The 17,771-nt window shown below is 40.1% G+C and overlaps 1 protein-coding gene across 1 annotated transcript in view; it reads right to left on the minus strand.

Annotated features, from left to right (window-relative positions):
- The window catches only part of csmd2 (CUB and Sushi multiple domains 2), a 251,575-nt gene that overhangs the window by 154,878 nt on the left and 78,926 nt on the right, over positions 1 to 17,771 (minus strand). Inside the window, exon 5 of the mRNA XM_053333740.1 lies at positions 17,293 to 17,500. Within this exon, the coding sequence (XP_053189715.1) occupies positions 17,293 to 17,500 (208 nt within the window). The remainder of the gene's footprint in view (positions 1 to 17,292; positions 17,501 to 17,771) is intronic.

Genomic DNA, 17,771 nt, shown 5'->3' on the forward strand with positions numbered 1-17,771 from the left:
AGAGTTTTTTAAATTGGCATTAGTGTTGTTTTAACTGTTTATCTAGCGTTGCTGCTTTACATTACAGTAATGTTAATGTAGATGGATGGTTTGAATAGCTTGACTGCAGTCCCACTGTGTGTTGTTTGTTCACAATTACTGTAATTAATACCACACACGTTAAAGCTATGCTTCATGCTCTGTCAGACTTTGAAAAGGAAAGCTTTTTATACTTTCAGAGTCAGTGAAGGAATTAGGAGAGGAGGAGTGGTGAAAGAAACAAGGAAGAACTGCAGGATATAATAGTGTTCAAAGAAAAACAAGAAGAAAGTAAAGAACGTATGTAAGAAAGACAAAGGTTCAACTTCAAGATTGAAATAAAAGGTTTAGGGAGGAAAAGGAAACAGAGGCAGGTCGGGTGTCAGATGATGGTGAGAACCCCACTTACTAAAGTCAAAGCACAAGGCTGAAACCTGCAATAAAAGGACTTACAGATACTACCACTACAAAACATCATGATTTCTCTTAAGCTGTTAAAAGGTTGTTGACCTCAGTAACTGTGTCTTAACTAAACAGGTGAGACACCACCAACAACAACAAATCTCTATGTAAATAGTTAAATACTTGGGAGACTTTTTTCCCATTCCTGGCAAAAAAGCATGTTTGGGAACAGCTGGAAATAACACATCCATGTTTCTTATATTTTAAACCTATGATATGTGTTGACTATGAGTAGAAGTAACAGAAAAGCACTGTATCAGAAAAAAACAGTGGGAAATAATCACAACTTATTTTTCACTCACTTTGGTTGGGAAAATGTAAATTAAAGAATCCTACAAAGTTGAGTTAAAATTAAATCCAACATTGACTAATATAAGGCATTTTAGACAAATTATGTTCCAAAATACAGCAAATGACGTCCAAGGATTCATAAATATGTTTGCACTGTGTTGCTTGGAGCTGTTAAATATAGATCTAAGAAGCTTTTCTTACTTTTGCAGAAACAAAGATCTAAATTAAAATGAATTATGAAACAGCAGCCATGTGCTGCTTGCACATAACTTGTGCAGTTTCTTTTAAGATAAGACTTTATAAGCTGTGTGGGTTTGTCTGGCTGTCTCTTGCACTATTTTTTAACTCTGCCTCTGCATTATTTTTAGCCATATTTTATAGTCTTTAAAGATTCTCCCCTTTATATCCCCGTTGTTGAATGCCTTGTAGTTTTTTAGAAGTTCTTTGTAATTATGGGATTTGAGGAGCTACATGTTATGCTGTGGATCAGAAAGATTGTCACCATATCAAAAGCATCCTCTTTGTCTGGAAACAATATATGTATGCTAAATATCTTTAAAGGAGCAGCCTTTTCACCACTCAGGGGGTTTTGGGTTTTGAAGGCAACTTGTTTTATATGCCAGTCAAATATTATGAACTGAATCCTTCTCAGAAAAATATTTGAAGCCTTGGGCTAATCCAGCCATTCATTTACCTCCATCCTCACAGTTTATGATCTATACTGAGGCCATTATGGTTCTCAGCTCTCAGTGTGCCTCATCCAGCCTGCAGAGAATGTGGCCTTTGGCTGTGTGAAGTTTAATAGGTGCCAACAGAGCACACACACACACATACACACACACACACACACACAAACACACACACACACACACAAATAATAGAGAGCGAATCATTATGCTATTGTAATGATACTCCCTCAAATTGAAAGCTTCCCCACCTGTGTTGCAGATATTTTAGGGTGTGGGTAAAAGACAAAATGTGGATGCTCCGAGCCTTTATGACAGAATACATCTGTGAAGTGAATGTTTACAGATAACAATGTGAACTTGAATTATTTATTGTTGCTGGTAAAGTAAGTCTATCCTTGTAAGATCTCTGGAAGTAAAGAATAAGTTCTCTGACTGCAAAAATAATGGACTTCATCTAGTCATCGGTTCAACTGAGTAATACCTAATACAGATTATTAACTTCCATTAACAGACACTGTTTTATAACATTAGGAATTGACTTTAGGTTAAAAACAAAAAGATATTTGAAGATCTCATTTATGAATAATTATATATTACGTAATAATTGATTTTGCATATACAGTAGGTGTGTAACTATAGGAAGCACTGTATATTGTACATGGACTGGAATTGAGTGATGAAGTGGAAACCGACTGGAGCGCTGAACGACATTATATAAGATGTGTGTATGTGAGGAAAATTCTCTCTTTCTTCCTTTTTGCTTTCGTTGCTTATAAAGATAACTCAATCACAACAAACAATCCCACTGGACTCAATTAGCTACACTTAAATAAATGGTGTGACTTCAATGCCCTGCCCAAGAGCACCCAAATATCTTCCCACTCAAAATATATCTCCTGTGTGTGTGTATATCTCCTGTGTGTGTGTTTAGGTGTGTGCATGTGTGTGTTTGTGACTGTATGTTCACACTTCCCCTGTCTTAGGATCTGCCGTGGAGCTCCCTGAGCAGCAGTCTGTGCTTGATAATTAGCCTCAATTCAGCACTTCTGTGAACACATGCCTAGCTGACAGAGGGTGGTGGTGGGGGGGGGGGGGTGCCTCAGGGAAGGGTGACTGCTGTGAGTGACTATCATCTACTACATATAACTGACAAACAATAGTGCTTAAGTTTTTCAAAAACAGTATAACAGTGAAGTCTCTTCTTTTTATGAGGCTTGCCTCTCAGACAGTGTCTTCAGGTTGAGGTTTTAGATAACCAGTGTGTGGGTTTACAGTGACAACAGTAAATGAAATCAGGCAATATTGCATCCTGGATACATTGTTCTAGATTTGTTACATCACAACTCAAATAACGAAGACTATCCTGGTCCTGTTTGATTAACCCTATTGTTTCCACATATGAACATTGTCTAGAGGAAGTCAGATTTTAAAAAAGCAGGATAAAAAAATGACTTCAGTCTGGAGTCAGTAACCCTGAGGGTCATGGAATAATCACATTATTATGTCTGTGTTCTCTTGCCCAGCTCAAACATGAATCAAATGAGGCCACTGGACTATCATGCATCAGCTGCTCTGTGTAGACAAGTCAACAACATAAGTCTGTAAACTACACAATGTGTAGTTGTGTAGTTTACAATGCATTTTGGTGAGTAACACTGAAGGAAAACGTAACTATGTTCACAAGAAACCTCCACAGGGCATTTTACCATACTGTAACTACTTTCAGTGAAGGTGAAGTAAACTATACTGTATATTTAACATATTGTAGTGTTAAATCTAACACTGTAGATCTATATTCACTAAATGATCACATATCTCTTCAGCTATAATGATCACATTTCTCCATGGGAACATAATAAGTTCATTCTTTATCCAGTTTAATTATAACAAGGAACATCAATTGCTTGGCTCTGGCTAATAATGTACATTCACAGTACTTAAATTCTGCTGTGTAAGACCTGTGTAAATTATTAAAACATGAATAATTATTAGAATTTGCATGGATCTGCTTGTAGTAGACTATGGAACTAACTAAGGTAAAATGGTGATACAAAAGTTTACTAAACCAACTTCCGGTTATATTCTTGTAATTGTCAAATTGTTAAGTGGTATTATAAGTTATCAGTCTGATCTGGCAGCTACTGTAGACTAATTAATAATTATAAATAAGAAATTCAATGTAGCAGCACAAACACTATCTTGTACCTGTTAATTCATGTCCTCTCTTTTCAGTGTCCTTGCATTTTACTAGTATTTTGCTTTTTACCAAAGTGCTTTTAAAGTGTTCAAGATAGTCTCTTGCTCCATGTCCCCCCCCCCCCCCACCCCACCCCCTTCTTATTGGGTGCCAGTGTTTGCTGTCCTGTGTCTGTACTCCTCTGCTGCTTCCCTGCTCTCTCCTTGCACCTTTGATGTCAGGACCACAACTAATGCCTGAGCTAATCTGCTGTGGGGCTTCCTGAGCCCTTACCAGGCCAAGGATTGGAATCAAGAACATGGTGCAGGGGCAAAAAGAAGAAAAAGATGGAAAGGATGGAGGGAGAAGAACACTGCAGACAAGTACCTTTAAATGTAAAACTAACTGCCATTATCTGACATCAATAGCAGATAAAACTAAATCAGAAATTGTTAAGCTTGTAGGTTTGACATAATATGAAGCGTGTAAAGTCCAGAGACTGTGCAGTGTGCATGGTGGTATTATACCTATGACTAATGGAAGCCACATTTTTAAAATTTTAGAAGTATTCATGAAGGCATAAACACAGTAGAATGTCTTAGTTGGCCAATTAAAGATCCTGGAAGTAGAGTGTGCTTTCATGGGAAGCATTGTTATGAAGGATGGTGAAGGTATAAAAAACCACAATGAGAATGGTATACGCTGTAATGAACTAAGCAAGAAAAGAAATAAAGGAGAGAAAGTCCAAAGAAAGACTGTGTCAGCGCACTGTATGAAAAAAAAGGGAGGATGCTAAATGTGAGGAACTAAATGTATTAGCTTTGATGTAGCCTATAGCCAACCCTCCCATTCCCCTCCCCATGGCTTTCCACACCAAGACAAGGCAGAATAATCCCACAGCAACACCATTTATCTGCCTTGCTCTGATGGTGCTATTTATAGTGCATTAAAGCAGTAAAAAAAAAAAGCCTTTTCTTCACCTCTGATTCAAAACATAAAAATACCCTTCAAAGTTAAACCTCGGCTAACAGGATCAAGTCAAGGCAAACAAAACAGGGCAAAAAAAAAGAGGAAAAGGCAGCACACAGCTTTCTGGGTCAAAGGTTATCCAGAAACATATTGTTCAAATAATATACTCCTTTTGCTGCTTTATCAGAGAAGGCACATTTTAGTTTGGACCTCATTTTAATTTAGACTGCAGAGAGAATTCATTCCATATAAAGGGATCAAAGTTTCTTCTCAAAAGGTAATTACCCTCCAGCTAATTGCGCTGACATTATTGAGGCTAATTATAAATACAATGGATGTGACGGAAGAACAACACCACTTTATGTTGACCCAGTAATTTCAAAACCACACAGGGAAAGAAAAAAAAAATCAGACAATAATATATCAGTTAATAAGACCATTTCACCATCAAGGTTTGCTTTTTTTTCCCCCTTTTCAAAGTACTGAGATACAATGCTATAAATGCTAAACTAAATGAGATTACGATAACAGCGATGAGATGTGAAAACAAATCATCGTGAGTGATTTCTTGAGAAGAGCAGCACTAAATGAAAGTTAAATATGAGCATGAAAAGAAAGACAGATGTTTGATTTTCATAAATACCCTCCTTGATACTCGCACATACGCATGAAATCACTTTCTCGGAATTAAATGTTCAGATGGGAAATAAAAGAAAGAATGATGCTGAGGGTCCGGCGGCTCCAACAGCGGAAGCCGTACTACTTGTCAAGTCGAACACGCGGTTCATGCTACCGACCTGCCCACATACAAAACAATTGATCAAACAAAGCACTTCATTATGCAGTATCCTAAACCCAGGGGACATCAGCACCAGCAATTAACATGACAGAGCAGTGTGTGAGCGAACAGAGAGGGGGGGGGAACATCTCCACTGGTCATTGTTTTGACTCGAGTCTGCAAGACATTATCAAGCTGCTTCCTGTACCGCACTGACGGAGTAAACAATAGAATAAAATGTCTGTTTCTGTTTAGGTGTGAGTACGTACAAGACAGCCAAAGCCTCTATGTTTGTATGTGTGGGTTTTTTTTGGTTTTTTTTTGTATTGAGTTACAAAATAGCCTCCAAAGCTGGCCCTCTGTCAAAGGATCATCTTCATCCCTGATCCATATCATCCGTGCAAACAGCGCACTAATTAGCCATGCTACGACAAATCACACTGTTTTTTCCTGGTTCACTGGCCACAGCACCTTCCGTAATCCTCCGTTATCGCACAGTTGGGGAGGATAGTGAAGCTAATAACACCGTGATATTAGCAACGCTGATCTGCCAGTGATAGAGCCAGGCAACGCTAGCCATTAATTCTGTCTGCATGTGCCCCAGACCAGACTAATCCCTATTTTAATTATTTTTTCCTCTACACCCCCCCCCCGCCCACCCCTCTTGTCAATGTTCTCTAATCAGACCATCTAATTAAAAAAACAAGAAGGGTGGCACGCAGGCAGGCACGGTGTTGAAAGAGACAGAGAGGTGCAATATCGGTAGTATATGAGGTGCATATGTTGGCATAAGGTTAAACGTGATAGCCTAATGTACACTGGAATGGACTTCAGGTTCGGTGTGTGTGTGCGTGTCTTCCTTTTTATAACTCAAATGCCAAAACCTTATAACCATGAGATTAACAGTAGAATAACCTTGGAATTTGAGATCACTAACAATAACAAAAGACTTTGAAGACTTTGGTGCTCTGTCAGTGCACATTTATCATTTATCAGCTTTGTCGAGATACAGGTTTTGTTTAACTTGTCTCTTTGTCTTTGTTTCTGTCTCATTCTGTCGGTGGTGAAAGTGGGATTAAGAAGGATTGCAGTGCTATGGGATCAATATGATGCTGACACCTCTCTGGCACTCTCCAAAAATCTCTACCAAGCAAAAACCCACTTACAGAGGGGGGGGGGGGGGGCGTCTAATGGGTCACATAACCACTATATCACTTTAGCTTTGACTTAACTTCCGAAGCAGCTGCCTTGTCTGCAATGACTATTTGGTTATTCAGAAAAACAAAACAAAACAAAACAAAAAAAAAACGTGAGATGTGGTTGAAAGCTTCAGATGGGCTGAACAATAAAATAAAATACAATAATACAAAAAAACATTTTAATATCCTGTTTATGATACAATAAAAGATGATGGGAACATAAAGTAATAACTACACATGTATAATGAAAGAAATTATTACAATATTGGCAGGTTATTTTGGTTTTTACAGCTTTTTGGGAAAAATAAAATAAACCAATAAACCAACAAAGTGAGAGACAATGAACAATTCATTAACCTTATTATTAAAAAATGAGTCCTGAAAAAGCATGTTTGTTTATCTTGTGTGCCAATATAAATGATTCACATAATAATAATAATAAAAATAATAATAATAATATTTAACCTACACACACAAACAATTAACATTATAAGTTTTTTTGCAACTAGGCCTAGCCAGTTTTAAATCCAGATACTGACTCAATAGGTTGGACATGCGGCAAAGGCTTTTTTACAGCGAGGGCCAAACATTGCCTGTCAGCCTTTGTGCACCCACATTTATTGATGTAGTTGAGAAGAGTTTTTATAGGAGGCACGCTGCCTTGTGGCCTGTAGTTGCTGGTCAAGGCACGTTCACCAGAGTTCATAAAGGTTCCTCTGTAAATATATTCAGGTTGGCCTAATGTCACCTCATTCAGAAAAAGGCCACTTCTGTCTGATGAATGGGAAGATAACAGGTATTTCACTGCCACGCTTCACACACACACACACACACACACACACACACACACACACACACATTCAAAATCTGTCCTCAGAAGATTAAGATATATTATACTCCAAACCAGCAAGCACGTCCTTGCTTTATTTCACCTTGCAGATTTCTTCCTTCTCCTCTCCTCATCCTTCTTTATTCCTTCATAGCTACAGTAGCTACACATGTCAGCTCTCTATGCTTAATGTCCAGTGTTATCTTATTAATGATCATGTGTTCCGAAACATGTAAAAGAAGACCCCCACTGTATGAGAAATGTCTTCTTAAAAAGGTGAGAATGACCCTGCCTCGGTTTCTGCTGTATCAATCTTCTGTGTTCCCAGAATGAGTCAGCAATTAAGATTTAAAGCGTATCTGATGCAAGTGTGGGCTACATATCACTGCAAGCTCCTTTTTAATGTTTTTCAGTTTTAAAATCAGTTATGTAATGTTTTCAAACTCATACTTCATTTAGTGTGGTGGAAATATCAAGTACATCAACAGTACCTGTATAGCATGGAGGAGGGTTTGGGTTTGCAATATGTGTAGAATTGGGGAAATTAGAAAATAAAAGGCCTATCTCTAACTTAAGCTTGTATCAAATAAAAGCCTGGCTCTCTGCAACCGAGGTAAACAAAGGCCCAGGCCACAATTTGAGTATTTATGTTTCTCTTTGTTCTGCCAGGTTTGAGTTGTTTCTACTAATTTCCAATGCAGTCTCACTTGTTTTAGAGATTTAGTAGACACAAGCGTCATTGCCTGCAAACAGCAGATCACTCCACTAAAATCAACACAATGGTGCTTGATTTGACAAAAGCAAGCTGATTTGCATTGGAAAGAAGAGGAATTATCTGACGCCGTTGGCTGATGTTGTCATGTATAATTACTTGTCAAGAAGGCTAGCTTTGCAAAGCGGCGGTTATGAATGTGACGTGCATGTGTTTGTGCTTTTTTTTTTTGTTGTTGATGTATTTGCCAGTTGCTCTGTGGAAAAGAGAGGTTAGAGACTGAAAATATAGGGATGTGTTTGGTTGAGCAGTGACCCAGATCAGACAGTGACATCTCCGTCCACTCGGGGGACGCTCAGGGACAGGATGTCCTGCTGTAGCTGCAGCATGGCCACACTGATCTACCTTGACATTTATTTGGTCTAGTTCTAGTTCTCTACAGTATATTGTTTTTATTTAAACAAGAAGTAATGTGTTGAGGTGATTTTACTGATTATTGTAAAACAATGATGAAAGTTTGAAGAATAGTAATCATTAATGTTTAAAGGTTATGCGAGCTTTGTTTTGGAAATGCTCTAACAAATCCATTTTTATTTTCAATTACTGTCTGGTTTGGAAAGCTGTGTCTGAGTGGCCTGTAGATAAAAAAAAAAAGGTGAATAGGCATGCACTAAGTAAGGCCAATGCAGACTAGACTGTAGGTCATACAGTCCGCTTAGCTATTAGTATTAGCTGCAGCCCTTTAGTCAATGGAGTTTTATTCTACCATAGGACAAAAATTCAGAGTCAGACTACTGAACTCCTTTGTATGACTTGTTGGCAAGATTCTCCTGAACTGCAAACACGTCCAAGTGCATGTACGTGCATACACAAACACACATCCATATTAAACAATCAGATGCAATGTCTTGACTGCATGTAATTAACTTTGCTTTTCCGCTCCTTACTGCCCTTATTTTACAATCTAATTGTTGTACACAGTGTCCTCTACGTCAGACAGCACCAATAGAGTGCACTGTACTTTTGGCCAGTTGATTTCATATGTAGCTGTGCTTCTAAGCCTCCTTTCTCAGCCCTTCCTCTTCCTTTTGCTCCATCTTGGCTAATTACTGATTGAATAATCAACTGGTGTGACGTCTCTCGCGGCCCTGTGAAGCTTAACATGTTGCCCCTATCACACTCTCAAAGAAAGATTATGAAAGTTTGAGGTTAAAGGTACAAAAAAAATCTGGCAGAAAACTGACGCTGACCGAATGAGCTGCTCAAAATCAATTTCCATACAGTCACTGCTCTCTTTTGATCACGCTATAACAAAAAACACTTTAAAGCAAGCCATCCCTCTTTAGGTTAGCAGCACTTGACCAAGGAAGTGAATTACAGGATCAAAGCGAGCTGTAGGATGACGCAGTTAAAGCTACAGAACAAACTTGAATACATAACTACTCTAGCTAAAGTGACAGATGATAAAAAACATGAGAGGAAAGAGATTAATTGTGGTTTTGAGTGAACTAAATAACTATGCTGATCCTTGGACTTACACTATCAACAAGTTCACAACTGCTCTCAACATGAATAATCAAATAATGAGTAGAAAGACAGAGGACACTGTTGAGTAAAGAGGATAAACAGACCCCATACTCCGGTGTCATGAAGGGTAGAATTAGAGTTTTAGGGATTATGGATCAAGAGAAAAACAGTGAACACACACTCTTGGGTAATAGGATTATTCACAAATCCATTTTTTAATTGTCACAAATGTACTACAGCAGTTACTGAGATACAAACATCATTTTGGTATCAAGCTTCTCCTGTGGGAGTTTGATAGCCCTCCCTCCCTCTGATAAAAATGTCTTTTCTTTTTTTTTTTTTGCATAAATGAAATAGTGCATCTGATAAAAGCATTCAGGCCCGAGGCAGCAATGTGCATAACTTTAAATATGTCTCAGTGTACAGATCATAAGCCGTTAGTGCATCTGTGGGACTGTTAAAAGCGACAGATTGGATCCCAGTGGTGCAATGCTTAGTAAACACAACTAAAGAGACACCCAGTCAGGGCACAGTGATGTGGCCCATTACCTCTAACCTCTGTGTGTTCTCTGGTCTCACTGGGATAAGAGGTAAGGTAACACATGGCTAGACTTGCTTACACAGACACATTGCTATTGAGCTGTTTTCACTCAGGGGACCTGGTTTATAGGTTAGACTAAATATTGCAGAGTAAATTGCTGTACCGGCTCTATTTTAACATAACACAGATGATCAATGACAATTAATGATACTAAGATGACAATCAAGAACAGAATGCCTTCCTTTTTAATTTGCTGTGCTGTGAGTTTGACAATCCAGCTGAAAAAAGTCTCACCTTGAGAGGCAAAAAACATAAGCCAGCCTGGAAGGTTGATAGAAAACTTTGGCCCATTTTTGCTAACCTTGCTCTCTGCACTCCAAATCCCATCTCCTCTCCAGCTTTTAGTCTGAGCAATGTGACAGAGGGAGTAACAAAGTGTGAAGTGCTGGGGTGAGCCAATCTGCAGCACGGCACCAGGTGTTGGAGATAATGTTCCACTAGAGCATTTCTTGGCGGGTGGCGCAAAGTTCATCATAACTGCTGTTTTGATCGATGGCATGTTGCAGATTGAGTCCTCAAGCAGGAGCTGCTGTTAACAAATCCTGACTCAGACAAACAGACTTTGAGGGGCCACAGTGGAGAGACTGGCAAAGACAGCTATTGATCCGCTGGTGGAGCACAGGCCAATAAGCCAAACTATGATTTTAGATGTATAAAGTTGACAATGCAAAAAAAAAGTAGGAGAATGGAAAACCATTGAATAGAACAGTAGAATTGACCTGTTGGGTAGCAGGCCTATTCCAAATAAAACTTGAAGACTTTGTTTTATGGACAATCAATTAAACAGTGCAGTGAAAAAAAACTGATTTTATGTCTACTCTAAAAAATAAATATACAAATAGAAATATTAGGTTAAACTCTCATAAACATCTAGTACAGTACAGGTGGTCAAGTTTGACCAAGTTTTGACGTCAAAGCACCTTTTATTTCCTGACAACTATTTTGAAAAAGTTAGAAATACTATTTATATTACAGTCCCAATGCCACTGCTAAAGAAAGTAACATCAGGATCATGGTGGTCATCACAATTCACCTTTTTGAGAACCTGGGCAAGAGCAGCAGCAGGTCTAAGACTTGTCTCCAAGTTGAAGAATAGTAAATGGTTAAAGCTGGAGTGTGTGACTTATGTCTCCACCTTCTGGCAGTGAGAGCAATTACAAAAACAAGGTTGAGACACTGCTACATTATAGCTATATACATACACATAATATATTCTGCTGTAGTCCACTCCATCGCTACTGTTGCAGCTGTAAAACAGTGGATATATTTTGAGCATCACAAAACCCAAACGAAATGACTCAGAATTTGATCCGTTTTGTCCAACAACATTTTGCACATCTAGAAGTGTGTCAAGATGAAATTATTTTATGCCTGTTCAAGTTAGCAGAGAGCTAAACAGCCTGTTCAGCTGGCTGAAGCCTCCGATGTGCAAGGCCTGCCCATTGAGCATGCACAGTATGCTTTTGTCAGGCCAGGATGGGAATGTCAAACCTGACAACAAATTGAAAGCTGCGGGACACTGTGAAATACAGAGAGATTTATCTGACTGTAATAGGCTTAATCAGTACTGAGCTCATTTGGCAAAGGCTTGAATGCAATAGACATTCATTTATATGCAAAAAGTTCCGTACTGCAGGTTTAAATCTACAGAGTCTGTTGAGACAGGCATAGGAAAAAAAAGTAAGAGTAAGACAAGGATACAAAGAAAGGGATCTGGATGCATCAAGATGGGAGGGTGTAATAGATGTGTCTGGTATATATAACCCCCTCACAGCATGATCTGGAGGTTCGTTTGACGTGATCCTCCTTGATGTGCGTCAAGGCATCATTACCATCCGTCACATCAGCCGTGAGACATTTCCATCTCAGCTGTTGTTTATCGCCACATGAGCTTCCTCCATTGTAAAGTTTAGAGATAGTTGTGGGCTCTTAGATATGCACATCATCCCCATTGCACCAGTCATGCAAAGTTAGGAGGAATACATGAGACAACAGTAACCGGTGTTTGTGAATGCACAAATCAAAAGCAACTCTTCTGACATGCACGGCAACAAACACCTTGGGCTGTGTTTCAAACTCTTGTATCCAAAATAAGTTTACCGAATGCGACGTATGCTATTCATTATCTTTACTTTAATTTTGTTTTGGATGATTTGTGTGGGTTTTATGATGAGAGTTCCACTTACAGTAAATGACTATGGAATATATAATGAAAGACTATAGACTTTCATTAGACAATCAGACCAAACTATCCCCCTCAGATGCTTTATGACACCCACATTGTAATGAGAGGGAGAGAGAGAGAGAGAGAGGCACCAAGAAGAGACAGAGACAGTGAAAGGGAGAGAAATGCCAGAGTCAGACCGTCCAATACGTGACCAGACTAGTAATGTTGCGGTGAATTACTGGTAAAGCTCCAGAGCAAAACGCTTCCAATACTCCAACAGTCTGGGTTGTGAGAAACAGGCCACAGCGTAAGAAATGGATACAAAATGAATTCGACATTTTACACTGAGAAAATATACACCCACTCAACCATCACACAGTATCCATTTAAAACACATCTATACAAAGTGACGCTGCCTTCCCTGCCAACACTCTGTATTCATATGCCCAAAATAACTGCCTTAGTGCCCGGACCCAAATATGTTTTAAAGCAAGTCAACTTTGAGGCAAACCACCTTTTCTTGTGCTGACAGGCAAACAATGGTCAGATAAAATGCACACTCACTAGCTCCCATAAACGCTTTGACAGTGACTGTTTTATTGCAGGAAATACTTAAAAAGGAGAGTACAAAATTGGCAGCCATTGCTTGACGTGGTACTGACGCTGCTGTTGTTTCTCTCTCGGGAAAAGTGTGTTACCCCAGTGGTGAACAGCAGTCAGCATGCACACAGAACACATACAGGAGTAAAATATACACACTCTCATGGATGCACGTATATATATATACACAAGCCAAAGCGCGCATGTGCTGGACCGCCTAATTATAACTTGAGTTTGAGCTGCAGTAAACCACAACTTGAATCTCACGAGCATCAACATGAAAAACTTCACCGATCTCTTTGAAAGCACAAAAACAAAAGTTGAGGGATTTATCTCCTCAAAAATGAATCATACTCATATGGCTGAAACTCCCATCGGAAACGAGAGAAAACAGCCTCTGGACTTAAAACGCTGTTCTGAAGACAATTCACTCGCTCTCAGGTGAGTCAAGCTAACAGCCAATCAATCTATCCAGTGTTCTGCACTATTCTCTTACAACTCCTCATCTCTTTATATCTCTCTCTCTATCACACACACACACACACACACACACACATACAGACTTGCTCCTTCCAAAGGTTGACACATATCAGCACTGCAGGGATAATCCATATGCTCACTAAATGTCAGTGTCTCAAATCCATAGGGTGTCGGGTTAAAAGGGAGAGGAGAAAGGATGGGAGGCTACCTAAAGAGATCAAAACTCATGGGGCTTTCAGAGTTCCTAACAGGAGGAAATAAGTTGCATTTACCCGGGGAGCTTTGTGTTGTCAGCGATGGATGCAAAGAGAGAAGAAAAAGAAAGACTCTCGTGGGAAATAAGAGTTTGCAAAAGTTACGAGAACAAAAAATGAAGACATAGATTTTGTGTGGGAACACTTTCTGTAAAATGGTGCGATCACTGAACTGTGATGCAGCAATTTCTTTAACAGAATGCCATTTTTTTTCTCTCCCTGTTGAATCAAGGGAATAATGCCAAAATTCACAGAGTTTTTAACTCCAGATTCAAGCACTTTATACTCTCTGTTTACAGTATGCAAGGTATGGCGGGACTTGCTTTCGGCATCTCGAGGGAGCGCTGCTGGCAGATGAAAATGTATTATGGTGCTCTGCAAAACAATTGAGCGCCAAAGAAAATTACAAGTCAAATAGCTCTGAGTTCCACTTAGTATCAAGCAGGCGAATAAGCATCTGGCAATTGCCGAGCGTCAGGCGTTATTTACATTGCCTCAAAGTGGATGGTGATGGGGAAGAAAATCAATGTGGATGCAAACAGTGTAATGGCAGAGTAATGTGTTCCCCTGGGCAAACAACACTGACAAAGTCCTGTCAGGGTAATGCCGCGTGGCGGCGGGATTCAGGTGCCGTTTTTACCACCCCCTTCCACTGCCACGTTCAATCCACATGCACATCTCAGCTCCTCAAGTCAGTCTTCAATGCTGTCTTTTTTTTCCTGATGCCTTTTTGGAATGCTAACTCTGCAAGGCTGCCAATCAAAGCGCTGGATTGTACGGTAAACAAGAATGTAAAAGGACAAGATCAGATTCATATATTCAAAGGGTGATGTTCTCTATGGTGATTGATGGTGTCTATTCTTGTTAATTCTTTTCCTCTCAAAACAGACACATCCACACACACACATCAGGAGAACAGGGATCGTGCAAACTTGACCTGGTTTTGTTTGAGCTGTCGCGGGTTGATCAAGGAAGCTTGGTTTTGACCCTGATCCCTGGGTCTCTCTTCTCCTATTGGACCAATAAATCTGTCCATCAGTTATCAATCAACACAGCTCGTAGCCGTTGTGATGCCAACACTATACACTTTCAATAACTATGAAATCATACAAGTCCACTTGCCATTTGATCAGGTCACTAGAATATATCACTTCCTTTTTCTAGCTTCAGATAAGATACAAGCCATGAGTCTTAAAATCACAAAAAAAAAGATTTAAGATGGAATCGAGAAGAAAACACAAGAATCCAGGTATGAGTTTTTATGTATTTTGTGACGAGAGGAACACTCACCTTGTACAGCTTACTGAGACAATGCTTTCCTAAAATTCTCAACTGAATAGTGAACCCTTATTCAGTTAATACCTGACCTGAAAGAGAGAAACACCACTTTAAACTTCACCTTATCCCTGTACAAACCAGTCTGATTAAGTAACAGAGCAGCCCAATTATATGGAGAGAGAGAAAGACAGACAGAGTAGAGGGCTCACTGAGCCATACACTGCCAGGATGTGTGCTTTAGGTCAGCACCATCATAGCGCTCCACCTGACCTCTCTAATTGGCCACCAGCTGGGAAGTCGTAATCCCTCCGCCCATCTATGTAGTTTTCCACTTTGACGTCCATCCTGGCCTTCGACGGCCTTGCCCTCCTCTCCCATTTTCTCCTCTGGTGTCTGGTGGTTCTTACAGTTTGACCTCATCACCCCCTTTGTCTGTCCTTACACTTCCCTGCATACTCTAAAATTATAGATACTCAGCTACTTAGACACTTTAGAAATAAAGTTACTCTGTTGAAAATTAGTTGGTCTTTTTGAGGCGTTGTAAACAGCCAACACTTGTCAAGTCAACACTATGTGGTTAAACCCAGTCCAGCCTGATTAAGAAAAAATGAAACAATAGAGGCAAGCCAGCATGTCTGCACCGTGTCCCCTGTCCCCTATGCTGCCTTTTCCTTGCAATGTGCATGATCAACTGTGACTTGAGCTCTGCATTGCTTGCCAATGGCCGTTCTCCCTCATTTCTAGTCACTTTCTACTTACTGCTCTTTAAGACAGTTTAGCAGCTGTGCCGTAGGTGCACCACCATAGGCGCCCCTGGTAACAATCGCCACGAAGATGACACACTCAGTAGAGATTTGGGCGCCCCACATGACAACGAAGAGTAAATCAAAGCCTGGGACAAGAAGCTGATGACATTGTAAAATGTGCAAAAGAAGCATAGTCAGGCTGCTGTCTGTGGGAGTCTGGGAAGCGATCAACTCTCAGTTGGCCAAGCAGAGATTCAAAGATACTTTCATATCAGACTACAAGGCACACAATTTGCAGTTTTAGGGCCGCTCAGAGTTAATCAAGTTCTTCTCGAGAAGTGTTTTTCTTAACTACCGAGCGAATGAGTTTCCAGGGGCCATCTCACTCTAAGATGACTGCTCACATATTCTTTCTAAACCTGTTTCCTCTATCAACAGTCCCTTTCCCTCTGTCTTTTTGTGTGTTTGTGTGCTTCAAGCATTTAATAGCTCAGCCAGTGCTACCCCTTGTACCTTCCTGCCAACTGCCTGTGGCTGTAACTTCAAAGTACTTCTGTCTTCTCTTGTTTACAAAAACTGCATGTCTCGAACATGATCCTGGAAATAAACCTGAACTTTTTATATTTAACCCAAGACAAAGAAAGTACAGTGGATTTTTCTGGCGTATGACAGTCCACATGAATATGACACATGCATATTTTTGATGCTAAAATTAGCCTTGTGTGGTGAGTGAGTGTGGGGAAGATGAAGTGGCAGAGGGGTTGTGAAAGACTACATCTGTTTCAAAAAGTTCTTAAGATTGCCAGCACAAATATATGAGAGTGTGGCTGAAACTGTGAATACTTATGTGCACATGTCCATTTGTGCCCATATGGGATCTACTATGTGTGTGTGTGTGGGTGAAATAACACTATACGTGCAGGCTGGCAGTGGTAATCGAGCTCACTAATTACTTCCTGAGCTGAGAGAGTTGTCAGAGAGAGGAGGAGCTGCCACAGATGGTGAGAGACTCACACTGACGCCAGGATATCCTACCTCTTCATCATTAGAGCTGAGCATGTGTGTTTGTGGGAGACTGAGTAATTGTGAGAATCAGCGAGAGTGTGTGACCGAGATCGGGTGTTCAACTTACGATTTAAACCATGTACCACATAAGAGTTAATCAAGTTCTTGACACACCCTGATGGGGAAAAACTATGAACTGCATATCAAATAAATAATTATCAGTCTATTTATTATATTCAATTTAAAGATACTACTTGCAACACTTGAAATTTGATCATCGATTCCATCAGTTCTTGTTCCTGTGCTATTCTCCAGACACTTCTGTGGCAGCTATGGTCACCCACTGGCTCAACCCAACAACCACCCACCTCCAACCACACTTTAACTAGCTTATTCCATTATCTGCAAAAGTGCCTGTGGCCAGGTGATGCACCAACAGTCTCCTTCCTTACCTGGCCCTAGCTTAGTCTGCTCTCCAGACAAAAAAAACTGCTGCAGGCTTACTACTCACCACTGTGAAGATCCGTCTGTACCGCTGACCTCCAGCAGGTCATAGTCGTCCTCCAGCTGAAAGTCAGAGAAAACCAGGGCGATGGTGTCACCCGGCTCGGCCAGCACAGTCCAGGTGCAGTCGGCGTTGTTGTTGTATTCGGCGGGGTAATTGGGAGTGGTGATCACCCCACTCTGGCCTCGCAGTGTCCCGCCACACCCATCGTCCGCTAAAAGGAGTGCAGAAGAGAGAATGTTGTGAAAGGCTTAGTTGTGAAAGAAGGATATATAAACAGAAATAGTCACAGACTGATTTAGGATGTAAAGACCAACACATATCGTAAAATACTTATTAACACGACCTGCAATTTAATTTGGTGGTGGTGGTGATGTCATACTGAAATCCTGACTTATTCTAGATGGGTAACACATTGGTCCAAATATAAGACGGCACTGATTACGAGAACACCTAAAAGTAGAACATTTTTGAAAATTTTGAAA

This window comes from Scomber japonicus, chromosome 15, assembly GCF_027409825.1.
Source record: "Scomber japonicus isolate fScoJap1 chromosome 15, fScoJap1.pri, whole genome shotgun sequence".
NCBI lineage: Eukaryota > Metazoa > Chordata > Actinopteri > Scombriformes > Scombridae > Scomber > Scomber japonicus.